Source organism: Apteryx mantelli, chromosome 3 (genome assembly GCF_036417845.1).
Source record: "Apteryx mantelli isolate bAptMan1 chromosome 3, bAptMan1.hap1, whole genome shotgun sequence".
Lineage (NCBI taxonomy): Eukaryota > Metazoa > Chordata > Aves > Apterygiformes > Apterygidae > Apteryx > Apteryx mantelli.
In genome coordinates, this window is record NC_089980.1 from 66972285 (window position 1) to 66998604 (window position 26320).

At 37.6% G+C, this 26320-nt stretch overlaps 1 protein-coding gene and 2 long non-coding RNA genes across 7 annotated transcripts; 2 read left to right on the forward strand and 1 right to left on the reverse strand.

Moving 5' to 3' along the window:
• The first annotated feature begins 752 nt into the window (after positions 1–752).
• On the forward strand, positions 753–5725 carry LOC106496915 (uncharacterized). Its single transcript, XR_001294704.2, has 3 exons — positions 753–926; positions 3855–3980; positions 5653–5725. It is a non-coding gene; the product is annotated as an uncharacterized lncRNA (long non-coding RNA).
• Positions 1993–26282, reverse strand: RMND1 (required for meiotic nuclear division 1 homolog). Of its 4 annotated transcripts, none has more exons than XM_067293575.1 (12): positions 26189–26282; positions 22516–23036; positions 17408–17516; positions 13934–14009; positions 13558–13597; positions 8976–9076; positions 7609–7715; positions 5722–5786; positions 4727–4803; positions 3350–3470; positions 2438–2554; positions 1993–2188 (listed from the first exon to the last, which is right to left on the reverse strand). In XM_067293575.1, exons 2-12 carry the CDS (start codon positions 23020–23022, stop codon positions 2156–2158), a joined length of 1353 nt encoding a protein of 450 aa, XP_067149676.1. In that variant the 5' UTR covers positions 23023–23036; positions 26189–26282; the 3' UTR covers positions 1993–2155. The 4 variants fall into 4 exon arrangements, with proteins under 4 accessions (XP_067149676.1, XP_067149677.1, XP_013813127.1 ...); XM_067293576.1 differs by lacking the exon at positions 26189–26282 and adding an exon at positions 25101–25120; XM_013957673.2 differs by lacking the exon at positions 26189–26282 and adding an exon at positions 24410–25062.
• Positions 6914–13600, forward strand: LOC136991578 (uncharacterized). Of its 2 annotated transcripts, XR_010883742.1 has the most exons (3): positions 6914–7101; positions 10862–10979; positions 13366–13600. It is a non-coding gene; the product is annotated as an uncharacterized lncRNA (long non-coding RNA). The 2 variants fall into 2 exon arrangements; XR_010883741.1 differs by lacking the exon at positions 6914–7101 and having other exon boundaries at positions 9084–10979.
• Positions 26283–26320: the final 38 nt, after the last annotated feature.

The window sequence follows — 26320 nt, forward strand, 5'->3', positions numbered from 1 at the left end:
AACAAAACCTTCAATAGCCACTAAATGGGGTTGGGGTGTTGTAAAAGGAAGAGTATATGATGCAGATAGACACTGATTTAAAGTTGCAAAAGTAACCATGCTTCTACTGTTTTGAGATGCTGTACGTGGTAGCTCTTATATACAGTCTTAAGACTGAACACTGAGATACTCTAATCACTTTATGGATTTAAAGAGCAGCAAGGAGTCCTGAAATGATTCTGTTAATATCACTTGCCCTGATAGATGCATTTGGCCTGCAAATTTACATTTCAGCAATTTAGTTGAAATACTGAAGCCATTAAATGTGTGAGATGAATGAGAACTTAAGCCCAAGAAGATTAAGTATTACATTCAAATAGGGGAAAAAGCCTATTTAGGTAAAAGGATGAAATAAATGTTTGTTAGAAAAATTACAATTAAAACCTAAACTACTTCTCTATCTCTGGAACTGGAATTAAGCTTAGTAAGTTTTTTCTACTATGTAAAGGATCTAATATACCATTTCTACCTTAACCCTATAGAAGTCACGAGACCAGTGCTGAAGAGCTGTCCTGCATTGTATTGTAAAGCTCTTCATCAAGCTGTTCTGCTGACTGATCCACTTCTGTGAATATTGCAGATGGTTCAGACCATCTCAGCAGTCTGCAGAACTAGCAGTAAATGTTCTGGAACCAAGATCCCTACATATTACCTGTTGTGATTTCTCTGAGTTGACAGCCTACTCTTAAGAGGAGTTGCTGCTTATTAGGAGGCTCCCATGGCACTGGTAACATAACTTATGGCTAAAGGATGGGTCTATAATCACATGTTTTTTCTAGCTTTGCCTGATTCTACTTTCTTTCCCCAGGTACATGTCTGATGTATTCAACAGGAGTCTTAACATCACATTCAGAAATACTGTTTTAGAGTGAGCAGAGAACTTGCATGTAAACTACTGTAAAATTAATCTCATTTCTAGCCTAAATGTAATCATCACACTACTTAATGATGCTTCAGTAGCTTTTAACAGAATTCCTATGTTATGTTATTGAGATGTTTTATTTTAACCTTATACTGAAGTGGATACAGTGGATTAAACTGGATAACTAAAGATTCAGAAAAAGATGATGAAATAGCGGTTGCATACTAGTTTCTGGGCTAGCACTTTGAAAACACATTTAGAAAGAAAAGTTAAGTAGATTTCTTAAGAGTTTTTTCAGCACTCATGAGAGGATAACATTCTGGAGATAATAATCTACAGACCTGTAGACTAGGAAGAAGTAAAAAAACCCAACACATTTACCATAGAGGTTAGTTGAGATATCTTAACCTGTAGTAATTCACTCCTTACAACCTATACTGATAAGAATCATGTAATATGATAAGGTGGACAGTCTAGTAGTATGAGAGAAATTTTGTGAACCTCACTTCAGGTTCTCATTCTGCTACAGCTTCCTTAGTGACCTTACCTAAGTTCTGCTGGTTATTTCATATATAGGTATACAGGTGTTTGTAAGGTATTTTTAAGTACAGAAACCTTTTTTCTGATATGGGTAGAACATTAAAAAAAAAACAACCCACCTTACCTAGACTAAATAATGACAGGTAACTTGATTGATGAGACCAGTTGTGTTACACTAAGGTTGTTCTTGGAAACTAGTCTTCCTGCAGAAAGTCTCACTGCTACCCAAGAAGGAGCTAAGGAATACTATTGAAAATTTCATCTTAATCAGAAAGGCATGAAGTGGCTAAATAACCAGCATCTTTTCAGCTATCAAAGGGACAAGGTGGTAGATTCCTTCAGTGAATTTTTATAGTCACTACAGAGGGACCCATCCCTCTGTCATTGTTTATTAAGAAAAAAAGCTAGATCTTTACCTGGGGCAGTCCTGGATGCATCTAGCCCAATCACTAGAAAACATTCCTTAAAAATGCATAATTTGTATCTCAGCTTCACACTAACACAGCTATAGATTAAGACTTCTCTAACATCACTGTTTCAGCAATTGGGAATAAAGTTCATAGATTCATTTTTTTTTTATTTGAGTAGATGATGTACACTTATCACAAAAGACAACTGCAATATTTTTTCCAGGATTTTACAATAGACAGGAATTTTCTTGGCAATATTGTCTTTACAGTTGTCAGTTTGCTTCCTCCTTAGCTTCTTCTGTGTTCAGAAAATTACTCTGGCAAGTTCAAACATGACCTGTGGAATAACAAATACTTAATATGAATTTTTATTTCCTTTAATAATCTTTAAAACAGCTTATACTGTAAACCAGATAATCTGAAAGATAACTACAGCTGCAACTCAAAAGTTACTTGCAATAAACTGAACACTAATCCTTTTATACAATGTTACATGAATAAGCTAATCTTGTTTTTAAAATTAGGAAGTATATAAATTGCACTTGTGCTATTACATTCTTCAATGTGATAGTGAAAACAAACCAACCTCTATGGTGATGAGTATTACTATCATCCATTCGAGGCGCAGAGCATGCTTTTCATTCAGGTGATTTCGCATTAGGTCTGTCAGCTCCATGCAGTGCTGAAGCTTTTCATTCATTACCTGCAACAGATTCCAAATATATAGCAAATCTGGATTCCATAAATTGTATGAGATCACTAAAGAAAGGAACCCAACCCAGAAGAGGGTTCACTGAACATAACTGTTGAAAGATTTTAATTTGTTTCCTGTGCAAAAGAGCAAAACCATGTCCTGTAGGACAACATGTACAAGCAACAAAAGTTTTAACACGAATTAGTCCATTACTCCAATGGGTTCATGAAAAGAATTAATACAAATTTAGATAACTATCTGCAGATACTAAACAGCTACTGGGTCATATCTAATCATGAAAATAGACACAAGCAAATATGATGCATGTTATGGGAATGCCTCAGACAGTAATTAAATATATATTTAAGGTTGCCCTAGCACCAGAAAAGGTAGTTTTCATGCTTCCTGTTCTGGTCTAGCAGTAAGTATTATGTTACCCTGCAATGAACTGACCTGGATGATCATGTCAGTAAAAAGATTTTTTTTTTTAAACTGTTTCCTTGCACACATTCCAGAACAAGAATTAAAACTCCTCTTCTTAGAGCTATATAAAGCCTAATTCAATGGCTCAGGAAATACGCAATCCATTCATGTAAATCTAGATGGTCACGGCAGGGTAGTTAACCTAAATTAGGTAAAGTATGAGTTACAGACTCATAGAAAAGGGTATAGTTTATAGGATCCTATCATTGTTTATTCGGTTTCTACAATAAAAGCAAACATTCATGGAGCAGTTTGTAACCATACTGAACTAAAGAGAGCTGATTTGAATGTGGAAAATTCTCTTAATATTAAGACACCTACCTTAACTCTGCGATTAATGTTGAGAAACTGGCAGGTCTTGTCATAAAGCTCTTCTAGTTTCTCTCTATCCCAGTAGAAGTCAGGTGTTATAAGCAGGTCTGAACTCAGATTTATATGGTGTCTAAAAAGAATGGTTACAGTAGTACAAAGTTCCTTTGGGTGTTTACAGAAGCAAATATTTACATAGCGATTAAGGAAAGCTTTCTGCAATTTCAGGTAAATTATGAAAAGCATCTCTCCTCTTTCATAATAAGAGAATACAGGTTTAGTAATTGCTTAAAATTGGTCATATCTGAAACTTTTCTGAGAATACTGAAAGATGTAACAGCCTCACGCAAGAACTGTTTTTGCCATATGGCAACATTACCTCTTGTCACCTTCCTTCTTAACTTTTGATATCTGCAGAGAAGTCTTTCCTTCTCTATGCTAGCAGTTCACTGAAGCTCATGAAGTGTGTGAATTAAAGTTTATGGGCAGGTCTATCACAGCTTGTTTATTATTTCAGAACTGTTAAGCATGACAGATACTCCATACTGGGATATGCGAACAGAGTACACCTTTCAGAACCAAGTCTTTTCTCTCAATGGTATAAAAGCCAAGAGCTAGAATCTCCCTTCAACCTACTGTTCACGTAAGTCTTTGGACATTTAGACTATCATTGTACACTACTGTCAGGTCCTTCAAGTAGGGATATAAAATCCAATGTTTAGAAGAGGAATTGTAGGGTTTTTTTTCATCTACTACTTTCTCCACTGATTTTTAAGAGTTCTTTGTGAAAAAAATGTATAATGCTGTGTATTCCTGATGGCCCAATTTCATTTAAGAGGGAAAAAAAACATGAAAAACCCATGAAACAGTAGTTTCTGAGCAAGTCTAGGGAAAGAACAGAAGTCTGAGGAGAGGCCAAAACACTAAAAATTTTTTATCAACTCTAGGCCAGAGATAATGGTTTTATAGCTTTTTGCTTCCTCCTGGTATTCTTTTGCATACTGCAGTATCTACTATAATTACAGGTTATAAGACATGCACTGCTGGAACCAGAGAGGGAAAAGGGTGTGGAATTTCGCCATTTACAGTGTGCTGCTTAATGCCTGTCTGACAGTTAAGATACTATAGTGCTAGTGGTGAGCCAGTGGGAAGCACAGTTCTTGGACTAACATAGCAGCACATGCTGCCTCTGACCCACAGCTGGTCAAAAGAAGGTAAGGGAATTCCACCCCCCCCCCCAAAAAAAAAAATCTCTCATCACAAGGTGTTTTAGGTCAAACTGTGAGCTACTCCAAAGCTTCAAGGGTATTCCAGTCTTTATATCACGCAGAACTTGATTTTAAATTCTGAATGATGCAATGTCTTTAACATAACAAAAATAAAAGTTACCTTAATGCAAAGAGTTCTCCGATTTTCTGCATTACATCTGCATGAGACAGTTTCACCTTCCTTCTTGACTTTAGTATCTGCAGAGAAAATAAGTTTTTCACTCTTTGATCAAATAAACTAGTACTAGAAGTTAAGTCTGAAATTGTACAGCCTCAAGTACATGAGTTAAAATTTGAATGCACATGCTTATTAACTCTTAAATTTTGTTTTCATAGTGTCTTACTTTCTACTTTGAGTTTTGCAGCCCCGATTTACCTAAATAATGTGGGAATCTAGGAATATCACCATTCTGCTGTTCATCCAGGTCTTTCAATAAATCACTGAGTACACCATCAGCATCAATACAGAATCTTAGAACATTTTCTATGAATGATCTCCTGAACAGGAGATCATTTGTTCTCTCTTATTACTCTTGCTATTTTTAAGTCATGACATTGTTCTTTTACCTTGCCACTGCTTAGCCTTTTTATAGACTTCTTCCTCCCTTAAGACAAGCAATGGATTGCCATTTATTTCCCTCATTAAAAAAAAAATAAAATCAGGATTTCTCTTTGAACCCCACAAATCCAATTTTTACAACATGCAACATGATATGGACCTTGTAATTTAATTAAGTCTCATGAAAAACAATGGCTTAAGTTACTCACTTAACTGTTATTAACATTCATTTTAGAGCACACTGCTTTGAAACTAACCTGCCACACAGTATGTTTGGTCAACTTTTTAAATACTGCTTGTCCTGTTATGCACAAACATTCAACAGTAGCAAGTGCACCACAGGGTAAATATTATTCCACTGCAGAAAACATCCCATCTTTATATACTGCTGATTTCTTGTCCCACCCCTTTACAGGTTTTCTGAGATCTATTGATGGCTTTACCATCAAAGTTGTTAATCATTCAATTGTTTTTTTCCATATCCTCAGCTGCATCTGACTGATCTTCTACAAAAAAAACAGGAGAAAAGGAGGGGAGAGATACAAACAAGACCTCACCTCAGGAATTGACTGGATAGATTCCACAAAGTTATCCAGTAATGATTCCCAAATAGCCAGTTTTACTGCAACACAAAGTTGACAAGGCAGAACACTGTTAGAGGTATATATGCTTTCAAGTAATCATAAGTTTAAATCTGCCAACATACTACTTCAAGAAGCATGTTAATACACAGAGTAAGCATAAGTGTTAGGCAATCCATGCTCATACATCTATGGACAAATTTGGGCTGTGGGTTAGCCCAGCTCTGGGTAAAGATCCACCTGAGCTCAGCTCTCATCTCCAAAGGATCTGTTCAGATCCTGGAGAGTTTTTGCTTCAACTCAGGTATGTTTTTTGAGTGCCATTTAATGCTCTACTGTACTAAGCTTTTGCAAAATGGACTCCAAGGAGGCATTTCAGAGGCTGGAGATAATTAGCCCTGCTGGAATCAGGCTGACTTCATGTGGTGCCACAACAAAGAGTCTGCACTGCATTTCCACAGTGCCTTGCAAAACTCGTACTTTCCATTTTTCCACTATTTGATGCAGCCCACCCAAACAGTGGAGAGTTAACTTGTATATATACACAACATCTGTACTTAATGAAGCTGATCTAGAACTTAAGCAATCTCTCTTCTCGTTTTTGGTGAATATACTGTTCGCTGAAGACATAAAAGGCCTCTTCGGTGGAAGTTGTTCAGCGCAAGCAATGGCACCACAAGTCCTATTACAATGGATTGTCCCTATGTCTCAGCTTGAACCTGAAAGGATGATCTCTACAGATCAAGAGGATGTAATTCAGACTCTTTGTTCTTTAAACCTCACATTCCCAGATGAGAATGCAGTAATAGCAGATCAGTTTCAAGAATTAACCCAATTCACTCAGAAAAAATAAAACAGGAAGCATTCAGTTCTCAAAATGAGATATGTGGCACCAGTCTTCCCATGTGTTGTGGCTTTATGAATAAGAAAACTATGGAAAACTAAAGGCTTCCCCCCTCCCTATCCCACCCCAATATCTCAATAACTCTGGCTTTCTTTGACAGTGAAGAACCATACAGTTATTCTGTACTCCTTGATCAAATGGTGTATCACTGCAAAAACATGCCTGCTGCTTCTTAATGTCTTTTCTGTTTAAAGGTGCGCTTCCCCACATACTATATGAATCTTTTAATTTCCCCTAAAAACAGTAGGGGTAGACAAACCAGAGTTTCTTTTACAGCCTTTCTGAGGAGGGCCTTACTGCTCCTCACTTCTGCTCCCATTTCCTACCTCATTCAAGGTCTGAAGCAGCAGAGATCTGTAGTTCCACAAGCACCACTGCTGAGCTTGACTTCTTCCCAGTGCCTGCTGCTGTCTCTGGACAGAAGTACCAACTTTGGCACAGAGCCCTAACTGGTAAGCCTGGCAAACTTTATCTGTGGCTCCAGTCCACACCTTTGATACTGGTATATCTTCCCAGCTAGGTATCACTGCTTTACATTACCCTCTTCTTTAGCTGGAATCTAGCATTTTCTATTAGAGGAATTGATGTCAGGATTGATTATCTAAGATTACTGACAGGTTTCCAAAACTGGACTCTGTACTTGTTGCTATCCTAGAATAGTTCTTTAGGATGGGGAACAGGATGAAAAAGACAGAAGTTCTACTGAGCAAAATATGTTTCTTAATGTGCTTTGTTCATCTTTAAGAAGATTCACATTGAATGAAGTAATCCCAATTTACAAAATACAAGATAAAAACTACAAAAACTAATCTTCTCACTGAAGAACAATCAATCTTTACACAATTCACCAAAACCAGACATTGTCTTCTCCTCCAACCTGTCACTGCACAAGTCTCAGTTATAATAACATTTCACAAAATCTGTAGTATAGTCTGATATTACAAACAATATTAACTTACCAGAAAGACAAAGAGCATTTGAAAAGGCAAATTTCTGCAGAACAACTTCATCAATATCCAGCTCAGAATTTAATAAGATTTCTCCTTTATGAAGCTTTGACTGCCCTCTGTTAAAAACAAGATTGAAGCATCTTCATTGACTAAGCCACCAGCAAAGGAACATTTAAAGAGCAATCAATACTGCAAGAAAGGTTGGTTATTTTATACACAAATAGATATCTATATGGGTATCATCCCCACCCTTGCATTTTACTCATGTTCAACCTCACAGCAACCAAAACTAACCATTGAAAACCACTTCTTCAGTTTAGAAAAGTAAGTCATAATATTAGTCCTAAGTTTAGATGAAACTGCAGCAAGCTGTGGTGGAAACCACAGCATTACTATGTGCACACAGATAATTCAGAGTAAGCAGAACACTGGCCTTTTCCTTCCTACTATCTCCTGTATTATCCCTCTCTGTTTTCCTTTTCTCCTGTCATTTCTTGACATCACTCCCTTCCTGCCATGATGTTACTTTCCTCCAAATCTCTACAGCACAGTGGGTCAGCAGCAAAGAAAGTAGGACATCAGAATCCTTCAGTTTATCATATATAACTCTCACTGCAAAACTTGCATAAACACTGTGGAATATGTCAGGAGTCACAGATTCCACAATTGGACAGTATAAACAGTTTTCAAATAGCCAGGGGAAAAAAAAAAGCACTCATTAGCTTATTTAAATAGGATTAACCTTATTAGCTCAGCTTATAGTGTTATGATGTGCTGTCCAGGAGTACAGTTTTTTGGCGCTATTGGAAAATTACAGATAAGTGACACAGTCATGTACATTGAGAATTACTTCCACAGAGAATTTTTGCTCACCATGATGAAAATATATTTAACAAGACAAGATAGCTTGTCAGGTTTCTCCTTCCACAGTATTCAAGTTATACCTTTCCTAGGAAGTGAAGTATGTGCAGAATACATCTTTGTATATGAACCTAGAGGTGACTGAGGAAAGCTTATGCAAAGAAGTTCCATACCTTCTCCTTTAAAATCAGAGTTGTCTCAAAAATGCATCTTTATTTTTTCTATGAGGTGCATAGTTTCTGTTTGGGATTGCTGAAGAATGTGTTTAAGTGTTTTAAGTTGTGCATACATGGAGTTTCATAGCTTACAAAATTTAGTACATAACTAAGTAACACAGGTTATTAATTGTAAGGTCAACGGTTGGGCAAAATTTTTGAATTTAGATTTGTTTTCTCCTTTCCTTATTTTACTCATTTGAAAAAGAATAAGCAAAGATACATTTTTACTAGTTGCTTTTGCTCGTTTGTTTTAGATGTCTATTAGCTTTTATACAGAGAGTGCCTGAAGATACTTACTCTCCTTTTCTATAGTTCATCTCTTCATTCTCCCAATGTACTAATGCAACTTCATATGGCTGAATTTCATGGTGTTCTAGCACTCGCATTATATTCTTCATCTAAGAAAAAGACAATTACATGTAAGAAGAGTTACCATGCAGTATACAATCACTCTACAAAAGATCTTCTAGTCTGTAATAGGTTGATGAAGGCTACTTTCGTGCCAGAGTTATTTAAATAATGCTGAAGAGGTGTGCTAAGTAGTTCTGGTATTAGAATGAATTAATTATTAACACTGTTTATTTCTGAAGTTATCTGTGACTGCGTGGGGGAATTTTGTGGCTATGAACAACTGCAAGGAATCTGTGAAAACTGAAATCATTTAATGTCTGCATTTATAGAATAGGGTAAAGATTAACCACTGCAGCAGCAAAAACAATGCAGAAGTATTCTGCACCAACAATGAGCTATTACAGATTTTGGTAGAAGCCTGAGTGTGGGACTGAACTTTAGGGTAAGTACATCAGGTGGCTGTTTTTGGTAACATGACTAGTTTGCTAAAATCAATAGTTTTTGTTTCAGCTACCAGGGATCTGGTTATATTCTAGAAGTCCTTTTTCACTACAAAAATCTATTAAATGGTTTCAACTGCCTGCATCTGACCCTGCAAACAGTTAAATGTGCAATTTTACTTCAGAAGTAATCTCATTGTCATTTTATTCCCAAGCACAGTAAAAATTGATGCAGAAAGAAAAGGCCTTGTTTCTCACAAAATTTTCTCCTCTAGCATCTAGCCTAAGATTCCTCATCCTTGCTCCTTTCTACGTGTTACAAGTCTCCCCTCATACAAATCATTCTGCAGTTAGAACAAAATCTGAATTAAAAAAAGCACTCACCGATAGTTTTTTAAAAAGTATTTAGCTACAGAACAGCCACTAAAACAACAATATAGTTTTGGTGCCTAAATTCTTTAAAGAGGTGAATCTTGTACTTAAAAAACTCTCTTCAAATAAATATGGAATACAGTACTCAATCTTTCAGTGCAAAACTGCATGCTAGTAAATTGTTCATGGAGCACTTCCTCCAGGTATATACTTTAAAAATCAGTTGGATCACCTGCAAGAGAGATTTTCTTTACAGTGCTAGCTTTCTTATTGCTTTCATGAATTTTGGTGATACTATCTAGATAAGGCATGATAACATTATTCATTGTTAAGAGAGGCCTACAAGCTGCAACTGCTTGTTTCATTATCCTGAATTTAATAGTAGCATGATCAATACCTGCCATATATTCTCAATATTGTGGTAAAAAAAGGGTATGAAAAATTATTCCATATTCCATTGTTTAAGCAAAGAAATGTATGCTGTTTGACCAGTCAGCTTGGCCAACCAGGTGTGCTGTTTCTGGGGACAGTTCAGCAACGCAAGCCCTGCTAAAACAATGCCAGAGTTCAGCCAGTCCATAATGCAGCATGTCAGATTTCAAGAGTGTATTCACTTGGATCCAAATACCCTAGCTGGCTTTGTAAAGCCATTACTATTAACATACTAACAACTATGCTGTTAATAGGCTAACAGTCCCTTCCAGAACTATAACCAGCTCAGGCTTTCCAGAGCCAGTAGACAGTACAATTTAAGAAAGCTTCATAGACCCTAGCTGACTCTGTGCAATTCATAGGTCTTGTACTATGCGTATTTCCAAAGCTTTTCCATCACTCTGGATAGTGAGAAACTGTATTTCAGTGGCAGTTTTCTTTTATCTATTCAAAGTAATGCAAAAGCTTCCACTGATTGATTTGAGCTTCTTTTAGGCCCACCCTGATTTTATAGAAGGGACTACCTGTGACACAGTACATTTAATGAAATGTTCTGGATTGACTGAATGCAAGCTCTTGCTATTACAGGCAAACACTTGGTACAATTCCCCTTTAAAAAACAGATGAAACTCCACCCAGAAGCTTGCCTGGCTTTTTGCCCTTACTACTTCTGCTGGGTAAGATGATCCACAAAGTTCCTGCTCAGGTATTCAGAAGCCATATTTTATGTTTTCAGTTTCTATTTATTTGTGATCAGTCTGTAGTTACTACTTTCTGTGTTAAGTGTCCCTTAATTTAAAATCTTTTTTCTTCCACAATAAATTGTTCTGGAGTATTTTTTAAGAGCAGTTATATCCATTCACATCCATTCTCTACATTCAGTTTTACTGAATGTTTCAGTAAGTACACAAAACCATATATCATAGTCCAGTCTCACTAGTGCCTTCCACAATGGCATTAATACTTTTCTATCCCTAATGGCAATGCCTTGGCTGATACAACTCATCTTTTTTGTATCCAAATTATGTGCTGCTCAGGGTTATCCTGTGATACCACCACCATGTCTCTTTTCCCATTTACAAGTCATGAAGCCCCAATTTATAAACAATAACTTTTGTAATTAGTCTTGCAGCAGGGCGTTATGTGTCTTTGTGTTATGTGTATTTCAATTTTCCAAACTTTGATTTATCATTTTGGTGGTTAAGAGGGAAGGCAGCAGAGATGGGGCTGTTTGTTTTTGTCACTTCTCACATGCTTTAAGTGAACTCTTCTCTCACCAATGACTTTTGCATTCTAAAGAATAGTGTATGGCTTTGGGCTGATATATATAATCCTGTCTACTTTAAAAAATATCTAAATATATTTTGGTTTATAAAATACAGTTCTAATAATCTGAAATGACAGAATAATACTGCATCCAGGAGCCACCCCCAAATTCTTTTTAAGATCTGAAAAAAAAAAAAAATTTTTTTTTTTAAGATTAACAAAGCCAATGGGAAATATTTTTAGCTTTTCAAGTCAAATGAAACACTGTAACCATGAAATATAAGTGCCAGTATTTATATGAGACTGTGGATAGATGACAGCTTCTGGGTCCAGCTCTACCAACAGAAAAGATTAACACAACCAGTGGCTGGTTACCACCATCATTAAAACAATTTATATTGCTGGTTTGAGATAACCCAGGTATTTTTTCTGTAAGAAAACTAAGGAGCACTACACATTCTATCAATAGATCACTGTTTCCTCCACTGCATGTTTGGATCCGTAAGAAGACATCAATTAATAGCTGCATTTGCATTCATTACAATTGTCCTACAATAAAATACTTTCAGTTTCTGTTCTATAGAACAGTTTTTTTCTTATTTCAGTTTTGGTTCATTAAAATTTGTGCATAAAAAGCACTCACTCTGTTTGAGCAAGCTGTTTTCAAGTTAAAATTTTGACTAGGATTTGAAAAAAGCAGAAAAATCCAGCCTTCCTCTATTATGAGTAAAATTAACAATAGACCAACTAAGGTTACTAACCCTGACAAGAAGAATGGGATGTCAAGTTTTCAAAGGTACTAAAGCATGTAAAAAGGTACAGCAAAATGAGTTTTTTTCAAGTAGCCCAATGGGTAAAGGTGCTCAACTCAGAAATCAGTGGGGGTTAGGCAGCTGGTTTTCTGTAATACCTGTGAATCAGTACTGTTGTTATAGCCATAGCAATTTAAATGTGCTACAGGCAAGGTCTGGAGGGAGAGCTAGTATTTCTTTGTAGACCAGCTGATATAGTGAAGAAGGGAAGGAAAAAAAAAAAAAAAAAGGACAGGAAATCAGGAACATTTCGGATCTGAAACAGAAACAACAAACTTGAATCCAGAAATTGTTCATGTCTGGAAACAACTGCTCTGTGTTTTAATATATTTTAATGAAAAATCTTTCTGTGAACCTCTGTGCATCTCTGTATCATCTGTCTAATCACCAATTAGTTCCATGTATCTTGCATACAGACAGGATTGATAATTTGTATTTATACATCTGACACTCAGCTTTATTTAACCACAGTAAGAAAAAATTAAAAGTATTAATATGTAAATATCTGTAAATAATTATAAATATATTCATAAAAAATGAATATGCCTGTAGCATATCCTTTTGGTCAGCAAAACCACCAAATTATAAGGGATATATTGATTCTACGTTAACATTTTAATGATTATACCAATCTATAAAAATGAATGTTCCTTTAGGAAAATTACTAACAGGTAGAAAAACAAAGCAATATAAAAAAAAAAAAACAATTGTTTACAAAGTTTGGCTTTTTCAAAGTTATTAAAATACAAATTTTGAGTAGCTTTGACTTAAATGGCTCTGGAATAAGTATTTTCTGCTAACTCATCTTCTGTTACATAAGTACCTTTCAAACATCTATTTTAAACTTTTGATTTCACAGGTTGATTTTTCTGATTTATTCCTTCAGTATGTATAGCTGCAAGGATTTTCTTTCTGTCAGTCTCACTAGATCAAGGTTTCAGATTTCTGGCCTTAAGTAGAAAATTTCATCCACTTTGAATGTTACACATACATACATTTGCTTATTTTGTGCAGAAAGACTTAAAGATGACATATCAGCAACCCGCACACTTGAGGGCAGCAGCAGGCAAGCAGCTGCACTGATTAGGAGAAGAATCAGTCCTTTTCCTTCTGAAGAGATCCAAGCTCCCCAGCAAAACCCAAGCATGCAAGGCTTTGTGGACTGACAAAACATCTACTTATGAAGTATTAATTTGCTTGACTTACAGTTTTCTCTTCCACATTCCAAAACACAACAGCCCCTTCCCTGTGAATTAAAGGAAAAACTGAGGTGAAATTACAGTATTTAAAATTTGTTTTAATGCAATACTCAAACTGTACAGTGGCAATTCTTGTCACTGTGAATCAAGAAATGTAATCGTGTTTATACGTAAACATAATAGTCACTTTTTAACCACAGTAATGAGAAACATGAAAAAGCAAGTTATTTTTAATTATTTCAATCATTTTGATTTTTAATGATTGGACAGTTATTCCTCGAGATTCATGAGGAATATGGTGCAATGATCCAGCAAGCTGCACAACTTCTTTCACGGGATTGATATTGTAAAATAATATGTTTCAGGCATGGTTTACAACTTACCTGAAGAAAAAAATCATGCCAGCATCATCATCTTTTGCAGACTTCTCAGTGACAATCACCAAAACATTTGCAGCATCTAGTTTAAAATAAACAAACAGGATTAAAGTTCTAAATACAGAACTATTTGGACTCTTAAAGATGATAGCTACAAACATATAATTACAGTTCAGCAGTGATTTGATAACACTTTCAAAGCAAGTTCTGTATTTTATTTTTCTGATGGAAATGCTTGCCAGAAAACATCTACAATATAAAAGTTCACTGGTTCTCTAAAGCTTCACACTCTCTATATATTCAACTACTCTGTTAAACTTCACTGGAAACTTTAATTATGAAATGTAGCATTTTTGAAGAACAAAAGACTCAAGAGAAAACTGTTGCAGGCACAGTAAAAAAACAGGAACAGAATAGAGAACACAGAACTGACGTGTAATGTGAGTGAACCATGGAAGTTTTCCCACAGCTGCAAAGGAATTACCTTTCAAATCTGCCTGCACAGAAGATCAAAATCTTTCTCTTTTCTATACAGCAAGGAACTAATTTGCACTCAGATTTTGCTGACCTTGCTTTAACAGTCAGAAACATGAAAAAGCATACCCCCAAGACAGCAGAAAGTGCATCTGCATTTGCATTTTCCTTTGGATCAGGAACATGTTTTTTAGACAAATCTTCCAATCATCCCTGTTTACAGCACTTTGATTTGCATTGCAGAACAGTGTCAGAGTACAAATTTCTCTTGCATGAAATTAAACTGAAAGATGGACTCCAGAAGTGCACCTAAGATACTCCAGCCACTAATGGGCATTCAGTACAGAGGACCAAACTCAAGCTAGTGCAAGTAGAATGTCTAAAAATGTGCACGGTGTGGATGCTGGGTTCTCAAAACAGTTTTTTCTATGGATCCGCTCCTATTGTACTGTATTACTTGCTAACATAGACATAGCTATAAAAGTCCTGATGTGGTTATGCCAAAAAAAGCTTACTTTCCAGCATGACTCATCTTGTTTGAAGAACTAGTGGAAGCTAGACCAGCAAAAAACCCTACCTCTATTGTAAAGTGAGACTTCGCAAAGAGGAATTTACAAAGCCTAACACACACAGCATTAAAATATTCAACCCTTTTGCAGAAAGATCACAAGTCAAAAAGCCAAGGCATCAAATTCAGTCTGTGTACAAATTCCACCATTTGCTTTACCATTAAAGCTGAAAAATAGCAGCCAGGTAGACTAAGAAGGCAGGAAGAGATGACTAAATATTGGATATAAATTTTTGCTAGTAACCAAACTGAGATCATACAGTTGCTCTGTATGAGCCCTTTAAAGACTTCTCCATCACTTGCTATTCCAATTCAGAAAAATAGGACTTGATTAATCATTAGAACAAAATTTGGGTGTGAAGTTGGATTTCACCATGGAAGAAACATTTATCTGCATCTTCTCACTTGCCCTCCAAACATCACTCATACTTCAATTTTATTTATCCACTCCGGCTAAAACATGTACAGACGAAGTGAATTTGGTTCATTACAAACACGGGTACAGCCTCTAAACTGTTTCTAAAGATGTCAGAAAAAGAATAATGCTTGGGAAGAACACTACAAAGCAACAAATCTGCACAATAATTGTTAATTTAGAATTCTATGTACTAATATTTTTTAATTTTTTAAGATACAATGTTTGAGTTGGTAATCAACCATTGTATTATCCTCACGCCAACAAAACATCAAATCTGCTGGCACAATCAAACATCCTTTCATCATTTCTTTCTCCAAACTATAGACAAACAGACTATCTACTGTGAAGAGTCAAAAACACACCACGAAGAAATGAAAGGACTGGCAAGACCCATACTTCCAGGGTAAAACACCAGCCACAACAATATTTGCCCTATAATAATCCACAATCATGCTGGGCACTGTACAAAGCTCCTATCCTGAAGCAGTGAAAGAACCCAGCATTGTTTTTAATACAAAGAAACTACAAAGGAACACGAAGCCTGTATTGTATAGCACCTTGTATTTCCATGTTAATCTAAGTAAGACGACCCACAGTATATCTTGGGTTAAAAAAAAAAAAGCAAAAAAAAAAAAGCAAGATTCTGTTCTCACTTACAAGGTCACATATTCTGTGATCTCTTGCCCCTCTTCCATAACATAAAGTTAATATTAAGTTCCCTAATGCACTCCCACTATAGTACTATCACACTTTGCCTATTAAATGTTTGCAAGGCAGCCAGATATTTGATAACCTCTACTGAAATGCCCACAAACAATACCATTCATTCCTCTTAGCTTCATATAATCTCTTCCTTCAAAAAAATATATATTCCCTTATACTTCCAACATAGGAAAATCACAGCTTTTCTAGCACATAAGGTCTTTTAAACTATCTAAAATTCCATTTGCTTTTCTTCTTGTTGTATACTTCAGCTATTTCCAAGCCATACTTTCCCAAGTCTTCAGAGATATTTTGTATGGAACCAGAGCGAGTTACTTTGCTCAGGCCTAGCTGAAGTGAAGCATTCAACAATTAGTAGGCTATACTTGGTCCAATACAGAATATCAGCTACTTTCTCTTTACTGGAAATAAACACCTATATGTATATATATTTTACATTTCACCTAGTCAGCATGATTCTCGCCTGCATCCCTTCCTCTTCTTTACAAATTAAGCCTAGGGGTAAGTCATAACATATACCATGACAAGAGAAAAAGTACTGAAATACCTAAGTACAAACAGAAGAAGTATTAAAAAGGGTAACTTCACTAACGGTAAGCTGAGATGTTCTGCCAAAGTCTAATTTCAAAATAAGACGACTTCAAAAATGTCTGTTTTCCACTACTTGGTGTTAGAAAATAAATAACAAAAAACCCCATGCCCTAAAGACAAGAACATTTAGAAGTGGAAATACCATCTTAATTTTCTGCCTTTCTCTTAACCAACTGCAAAATATCAGGAGATAATTACAGAAATAAAATACATACCAAGTGTTTCCCTACATTCTCAAACCATAATGATTTTCATTAACAAAAATACAGGTACGTAAAGAAGATGCAACACTTCAAATTATAAAATGGATTGACAGTTGAAGCACTCTGGTATCATATTACTGAAACACTGACATAGAAAGTAGAAATTCTTTTTATCAGAATTTTTCAAAATTTACTTTTCCTGCATGCATTTCTAGGACTATCTCATTTTTCAATACTTTCAGTATAGGTTTAATTTTGAGAAAAATTATCATAGGTTAACAGCTAGTGCTGGTTATACTGCTAGTCTGGAAGGCTTAGGTTTATGTTCTTTTTTCTTTAAGCAAATTAAAACTTTTAATAAAACAATATTGTTTTTAGGAAGGATGATATATGCCAGTGTACTACCAAAATAAGAATATAAGAAGTTATAGAAAATTATATTCCTCACCCATATTTCATTTCCCAAGGTATAACATTGCTTTTAATATGTTTTAAAAATCTACCTCTAGGCAAACTTGTTATTTCAACATATCCATGTGAAGTCAGGTCATGACACAGATTACCAAGATGATATTCATCTGCTGTTGCAAAGGCAGTGCACTGCATCAGATTCTGTGCCAAAGGAATAAAGATTTGAGTTAGGGAAAGGCTGAAGCAAGGTGTTCATATGACATTTGTTTGGCTCAAATTTATCAGAGTGAAATTTTTCATTTATTCACTCTTTTCTACAGTAGCATTGCCATGCTGTCCTCCTGGTGTACAGATGCTAATGAGATTAGTTATTAGTTAAGTGGGGAAGCAAACGTATCCCATTTTCACAGACTGAGACCAAACCAAGTGACATGAGTAAGTCACACCAAAAAACTTTGTGATAGAGCCATAAACTGAGCCCTTCTCTCCTGAATATCAATCAAATGCTCTAAGAGTAGAGCTATACTTGCTATTACTCTCCCATCCTACAGCTTGTGACATACTCAGCTGACCACCGAAATCAACAGCAAGACATCCCCAATATCAGCTTAAAAGAACAATGTTATAAAGATATATATAGGGTTAAATGATCCCATCTTCCTTAGTCAAGCATGAGTTCCAACTGCAAGCATCATGTTCCTCTGAGCACAAAGCTTACTGCCCAGGTAACTCCTGGAATATAAGTCATCTTAACACTGTAGCACAGAAAATCACAAGTCTTCCCTGCCAGTTGTAGTTCCTGCACATCTACAGCGTTGCCCTTTAATCTTGCACTAACAATACAGTCTCAACTGCAACCATAGTCAGACAGTACACAACAGCCTTAGTTTGTCTCAGTATTCCATAATCTTAATTAACTAAAATGCCATATTGAAACAAATAACTGGCACATTGTAAAAAGATGGGGGAAAACGATATTGTCATACACTTGCAATGAGAACAATTCATGCATGGCAAAAAAATCAGAAAGTCATCTGTGTAAAGACCTTCTTGATTAATCAAACAAGTCACAATAAACTGATTCAAACATTCTACTACTCAATTAAAATACATTTCTTTGTTCTGATACTATGTATGTCCCATGATAATGTTTTTCAGTACAATGTAATGGAAGATATCCAGAAAGCAATGCTTTTCATTGTGGATCAGTCACTTCCCAGCTTTTTGTAATAAAAACAAAATGGGGATGTAACTAACAACAAATGAAAAAAAGAACTGCAAGCATTTATACCGACAGCACACTTCAACCTAAAATCCAAATGATATTCTCACAACACTCATATACCAAACAGTAGTGCTTGAAAAGGATTCCTACTGTTGGGTGTGGTGGAGGCCTGTTATCAGTGATGAGAATGAAGGCCACATGTTTAAACTTTCTATTCTCTTTTAATGTTAACATTTTGTGATCATTTCCAAAGCTTTGCTTATTTATCATTTTGTTTCATAAACACTAACAGTTATATTATACTGCTATTCTACTTTCTTACTCTTATGAGTCCAGGAATTTATAAGAAAATAAACCTTAAAATTAATTTACAATATTTAGTGAGAAATTTTGTAGGTGTATTTCCATGACTAGTCTACAAAGCTGAGTTAACAATGGAACTATATTTAGTGGAATAACAGTGGAATTATATTTTCAGTTCATTTGCTGGAGTACTTTCACAGAATTGCATTATGACACTATTTGCTGTATAAATCCATTCTCAGTCTCTAAATTACCAATGCAAATTACCAATGCACGTTCACCCATGGGCACTTCTAATAACCAATTCTCCCCCAAAAGCACTTTTTGTCAAGAGTTAGAGGGTGAACCGTTGTCTTCTGGCTAGTATATAATCTGCAAATCTCTATCCTGTTCTATGCTTTCCATGGTTTATTGTTTGTACTATTGTTTGTTTCAAAGCGGATGCACTACAGGACAGACTTTCCAATTTACTACTGTGATTTTAGTTTCAATGTAGATGCACTCCAGTTAGCACCAGAAGTTGGCTGCTAAGATTACCAGCCTGAAATAGCATTTCAGATATGCACTAGCTTTTTTACAGTGCATTCTTTCACCTTTACTGAAAACCCATTTGATGGGGACATTTTAAATTGGGTTCAGTCTGAGATTAAGACACCAAAAATCTAGGTGTCTACAGGCAGTCAAGATGTTTAAGCTCCCATAATAGTCAAAATAGTCAATGGAGATATAGTCAAAAAGTCTAAACAGTGATTCAGCTAATCCTAAAAATCCTAAAACAGACAGGACTGGCTGGTCAACCTTAATCCCATGCTTTCTGTTATGTCACCTTCACCTGCAAAATTCAAAGGAACAGCATGTACGATCTGTACTGGTGCTAGAAACTCCAACTACCCTCCCCAGTCTTTCTTTCTGACTAAAGCTGTGGGATTCATTAAAATCCTATTCTGAGAACCAAAACAATTAGCAGATTAGCCAGTCTAGGTCCCTCAACAACTCAGTTTTCATATCATCACAAACCCCCAAACACCTAACAGTATAGGCTCATGTAACATAACTCAAATACCATAATTCTCCACTTAGTCCATCCCTTTCATCTTAAGGACACAGAAATTTTTAAGAAAGAAAATCTGCAGGAGGTACTTAATCCTCACATCACCATAGCAGTCAGTCTTTATCTTAAGGACAGAGCAGCTACGACACCTTTAACTGAATGTCAAGTCTTTTTTCTAGACTACATGGCTATAGCTTTAAAAATTAGCTCAGAGACCGTTCATGCCTTCAGACCTTATGAGATTAACCAAACTTAGTGGTAGTGCTAATCACTGAGGGACTGACTAAACCAGTTAACCACTTTCAAGAAACTCCTCCATCTATCCTGAAAAAAACAGTCCATTTACCATTGTTGGTGCTTGGCATTCTACCTGTAAACAACACATGAAGATGTGTACTGGGGAAGGATGGGAAGCAGTCTATTCCTGGATTATACTGCAAAAAAAGGTTGTTAATTGTCAAGACTTTCTGAATAGAAAACATGAGACTTTTGGGGTTCATCTAACAGAAAATCTTAAGAGTGGGTCTACAATTAGGGTCCAAAGGGCAGATTGTTACAAACTACTAAGGCAGCCTACAAGGAAAGAAGACACAGCAGCCTGCTTTTAGCTAACTGCAGTGACAATACGGCCTATGCTATGGAAGGGCCCTTGTTTACCTCAGAGCATGTACAGGAAGAAAAGATCAGCTTTTCATGACAGCAGGATTTAGAGAAAATAGACAGCACACTGAAAAAAACTCAGAGATTCTCCATTTGCTGTACTTGTATCAGTCATGTTGCAAAAATCAGTCACATCTTTAAGTTAGTTCTCTGTACTACATATAGATATGGAAATATGTTAACAGGTAAAAAAATGCTTATTCCAAAATGCTGTCAGCCTGTGGAGTCAAGGTGACAGCATGTCAGCATCCCTGTAGGTGGAGCTATCCATCAGACAAAAGCACGGAGGGTTTGTTCAAAAATAGCAAATGTTGTTTTAGTCTTAGTTTATGTGATTTCTAGCACAGCATTGTGCAGTGTGGAAACTTCCTCAGAAAGTATATTATTATTTCAGTATTTCCAGCAGAGTTTTCTCTTTCTTCACAATGGAAGAAAGTAAAATAGTTGTGCTTATTACTTACATATATATATATATATGAAAATGTGAAACAAAGAAACTGTTAGCATTCTATAGTGCCATTCACAAGCCTCAAGAATCTACAAAATTGTCACTTTGATTCACACAACAAATAAAAGAAGCAGGCTCTGAATATAATGTCATAGCACAAATAACAGGCCTGAAACAGTATGAAGGGTTTTAGAACTAGTTCTTTCTACACATTTTTCTCTCTTCCAAGCAACAGGAAAATTTACTTGGGAACTAAATTGTCTATAATGAAATCTTTATATTAAAGCATATTCCTGTTAATCATACAACATATTGAACATGAGCTTAGATCACTAGAAGGCAAGCATTAAAACTTTATTTTCTGTGCTCACATTCAGCAGAACATGGAATGGGCACATTTTGCAATGTGGAAGTTATTTCTGAAAGTGCAATACTTGCCTCAGTCTCAGCTATAGTACTATTTTACTAACAATACCCTGGAACTCAGTTGTTATTGTACCTTGGAGAGAACAACGACACTTCTGACACCAGGATTTTTCTTGGAGATCTTATATTCAAGATATGCTTAATGCTTGCCTTAGTTAGTATTCAAGGCCTGCAAAGAACTAGCTTAAGGACTAGCAGCTACAAACTTGCACTAGTCCACTTACTTGTTCTATGTATCTGATTTTATCCAAAGCAGTTTGTTGTTGCAGTTAGTCTGTATACCTAGGAGGCTGGAGATCAAGGTACTATTTCTACCTATAGAATAATTTTCTGCAAGTAGCACAGGCCACATCCATGCCTCAGTTTTCCCACTGACAGAATAGAAATAAATTCCTACCTTTCTAAAATGCTGTAAGGTTTCAAATTAAGTACTTTCAGATCTTCATGCAGATGTTACTCCAACACATTTTATCACTAACAATGAAATAGAATTTACTTTGCAACAGTGTTAAAGTTGTTTCACTATGGTTTGAAATGCTATGACTGCTAAAAAAAAGAGGAAAAAAAAAAGAAGCAGAGTCATGCTCAAGAACACAGCCTGAGCTTCCAAAACCTAATCTGAATATTTGAGATTTATATTATTTACTTTTATCTTTATTTCTGTTAAAAATAGACTGTAGGCTTAAAACTTTATAGAACTGAACAAGCAGGGATACCTAGGGAAAGTTAAATTATTCTGAAAACTAAATTTTATTTCTCAATATTAAACATGATTTGAGGCCATTAGCTTAAACTATTTTTAATGGATTTCATGTCTTCCAGTTTTAGGAACCAGTTTTCTTCCCTCCACTTTTGTTACACAGTTAGAAAATCTCCATTTCATTTTCAAAATACCAGACACACTGGTTTCTAATAAGTTTCTGTTTGCAGAGTTCCAACCCCTTTGTGACCACATTAGAGTAAATATTGAAAACCACTCACCAAATAAATATATTAATTTCATTAAAATGTTTTTCTAAACCCAAATCTGAATGTAAATTAAATCAATAGTTATCTTAATGCTACACAGACCACAAATATACTTTACCTGTGTATCAGACAGTAGTGGCTGGTTAGTTCTGGATGGCTGCTTGGTCCGTGGTGCCTTTGGTGGCCTCTTAACTGGCTGGATACTGTGTTTTGGAATAATTTTACCAGTTGATACAACTGAGTAACATCTTGCTGGTATGTCCCTAAGCTTTTCAATATGCTCTTTATTGAGTTTGTAGTTTTCCGTCATTGCCGCATCAAAACCTTCCCAGGGTGGGAAAAAAGTCTCCCCACTCTGATAATATATGTTTTTTCCCAAAACTGATACATTTCCTTGGAGCAACTGCCAATTCTTGACTTGGGCACATTGACTTGTCAAACAAGAGGTATCAGTTTTCAGAGCATGCAAGTTCCAGATCTTGTCTGCTGTTCTGTGGGCTGTTCTGTCAACTTCATTACTCAGTTTTAACAGTGGACATCCAATTTTATTAAAGCTTTGGCATCGGCATACTTCTGCTAAAACACAGGAAGATCTAGTCAGAAGACCCAGAAGTTTCAGTCTCATTGCTTCCCTCAGAACTGTATGTAAAACAAACAAAATCCTCCATCAACTCTTTGGAAAAAATACAATATTATTTTCCCCTTATACAGAAGGTGACCCATATTCCTTTGGCAAGCATTAGTACTCCTAAACACATAAGTAGTGATGGGTCTAAACAGCTTTTTCTCAATGCTATGTAAACAGCCTAATTAACATCAATACCTGTTATTGAACTATGGGCTTGCAATACAGGATGAAAAAGTACAATTGGTTGCTATATCAATGAGTGGGTACCTTTCCCCTCTGTTGCTCATTCTGTGTAGCACTGCACTCTGAATAAAACCACTAATGAAATTACTCATGGACAACCACTCATCTTAAAGAGGACATCAGAATTTGTGAATCATTATTTTATAAATAACAGAAATAAGGAATTAGATTACTATGTGCTTGTATGGGAATGCCACCTACAGAATACACATACTGACCAACATCAGCTGAAACTATTATATTGCAAACAGCCCAGCACAGATTCAGCTCTGTTTGTCTATCATGAATAAAGTGAAAGCCGATTAAATCAGGCTAAGGATCCTGCTATTACATAGTGGTTCAACAGGGACTGCAAGGCCTGCATACAGACCTCTCTGCGCTTACAGAAACTTGACAGTATGATGCAAATATAAAAATTGGAAAAAAAAAGATTATTCCAGAACATGCTTACGCTACACTGTATGTGCTAATCAAATAAACTCTAAAATTATTCACAGGCAGTAGACTGAACACCTCAATAGGTATGTTTCACTTAGTGAAAAACTGCGGTGCCAAGTCCCTGCTCCCACCTGTTTTTATTAAACAAGAACTTTTGCCTGATGATAAAATCCATTTCAGCAAATAATTATTTACACACACAAAAAAGGAATAAAATAGAAATGTCTTAAGTAGGTTACTTTGAAAAAAATGTCAATTTGAAAATATTTTTCAAAAAACTGTGTACATAAAGATCTTCAATACCATCCACTTAGTGTAATAGTTTAAATGGTCATTTTCTTGTGAGAACAAATCATTTTGTACAGACTGAAGCAAATCCTCAATTCTGACAGGGACATTTAGATGCTATCACAATACAGACGCAATAAAAAAAAAATCACTCTTGACACTATGGGTCTTAACAACTGTATAGTAATAATGGTAAAAGATGTATACAATTGAAAAAAAAGGCTAAAATATCTTTAAGCTGGTAAGTAATTGATGCTGGGCATAATTTTATATGCTCTTCACTTGTAACTTTTTTGTCCAAGTTATAAGCCTGTTATTTGCATACTTAGTAGAATAAATGTATTATTTTTATTTTAAACTTGTCCGGTATTTAAAAACTAACCCAGAAGACTCTGCACAGGACAGGGTACATCACCTTTTTAAGATGTTACCTCTGGATAAGCAAGAACACTGAAAAACTCAACACCTGCAACCCAGGACAGAATACATGTCAGTCTGGTGGACAGTCAAGAACTAAGACAAGGAGAAAAGTCTCTTGTAACAAGGGGTAGCCAGCAGAAACAACTCATAAATGCCTGGCAAATACATTTTCATAGCCAACAGAACCTTATATCCAATCACAGTGACCCCAGGGATGATTTTTTAACTGGATAGGATTAGATGGGTTGCAAGAAAACAGCAATCATATTGCCTAAGATTCATCACGAAGCCTTAATGCCAGATTATAGTAGCAAAGGTACCTAGCTATAAAGTACATCCAGAAATAAGCAAGAAATAATCAGGATAAAGAGCTATCAGAACAAATTAGCAGATTACAGTTTTCTGAAGAGCAGAAACAAATCTATACTACACTTTCCAATATCACTTTAATGTAAGATACACTTTATACAAGGAAATTGTCTTTCCAGATGGAGTCCAAAATTACTCGTGTAGAGTTAACAAAAAGTTAATAAATCAGGGCAGTTCAGCAGAATGACAGATCAGCTCTACCACTGTGGTACTATCCGGCCTAGTTTCCAAAAAATCTTTCAGCAATTCTACCATTTGTTTAACATGACCGCCCTGTACTGTAGAGTGTATAAAAGTTCAGAAAACTTGTGCCTCACCAACGGCCGAGGCCTAGCGCCGCTGCGGGCCAGAGGCGACCCACCGCGACCCGAGCCGCAGCGGTCGAGGCCTCTGAGGGCGAGGGCAGGGAGGCGTCCGGAGCGGGCCTCTCAGAGACCCGCCGTCGCGACACGGCATTACTGTCCGCTATCTGTTTCTACAATAAGGTTTAACCGCCCGCAGACTTTTCCAACCGCCACCTCGGGGGGGGGGGGGGGGAGAGCGCCCTCCCCTCCCCCCGGCCTTCGAGAAAAACAACGGCCGAGGCGCCCCCCCAACGGCCTCCGGCGGCGCCCGCCTCCCATTGGCTGCGTGCCCGGGGAGGGCGGGAGCAGGCCGCCAAGCAGCCAATCAGAAGGGGAGCACGTCGCGCCTCCGCAGGAAGGGTAAGGCCGGCGCCCTCCCTTGGCGGCACGGCACGGTTCCGCCGCGACCTCTGCGCGGCCGGGCGTTACCGGGCCTCGCCACATGCCTGTCCCGGGCGCAGTGCCCAGCGCGGGTGGTCCGCCCTCCCCCCAAAGGGGCCTTGAGCACGCGCTGCCGCAGCGCGGTGGCGGCGGCTGGGGATACCTGAGTGAGAGGGCGGCAAGGGAGCAGGCGGGGTAACCTTCTTCCTCCGGCACGGGGCTGCCCCAAGGCGGAGGGGGGGGGGATGAGGCAGTAAACTACCCCCTTTTGTCTCCCACGGGCAGGGCCCTTCCCCTTCTCTCAGCCCTGAAATTACCCAGGCTCCCTCAGCTTTTAAACTGTGCTCCGCCGCAGTCCCGGGGACCTCCCACTCGCGGAAAGATCAGAAACAAGCCGACCCCGTCGCGCGCCTCCTCCTGTGGGGATTACAATGAGGCCAGGGCGGGCGGCCCAGGCCCGAAACGCGCCCCATCGCCGCCTCCCCTCCCGCCGACCGCCGCCAGCCGGGGGGCTGCACGACCCTCCCCACAGCGCAGTCCCCACTGCAGCCCTGGCGGCGGCCGAGCGCGCCACCGTGGGGAACAGCCCTGTAAGGAACGGGGCGGGCAAGGCCTGCCGCACCGCCGTCCCTCCCCTCCCGGCGCCGGGCGCGCCGCCCGGAGCGCGGCGCACCACTGACCTGGGGGAGGGGGCGATCCCCTCGCCGCCGCGCCGCGCGCGGCCCCGCCTACCGCGCTCCGCCCGGACGCGCGCGCGCGCGCGCGCGGGGGCCGCCAGGCCCGGCCCCGCCCTGGCGTCCGCGTGTAGCCCG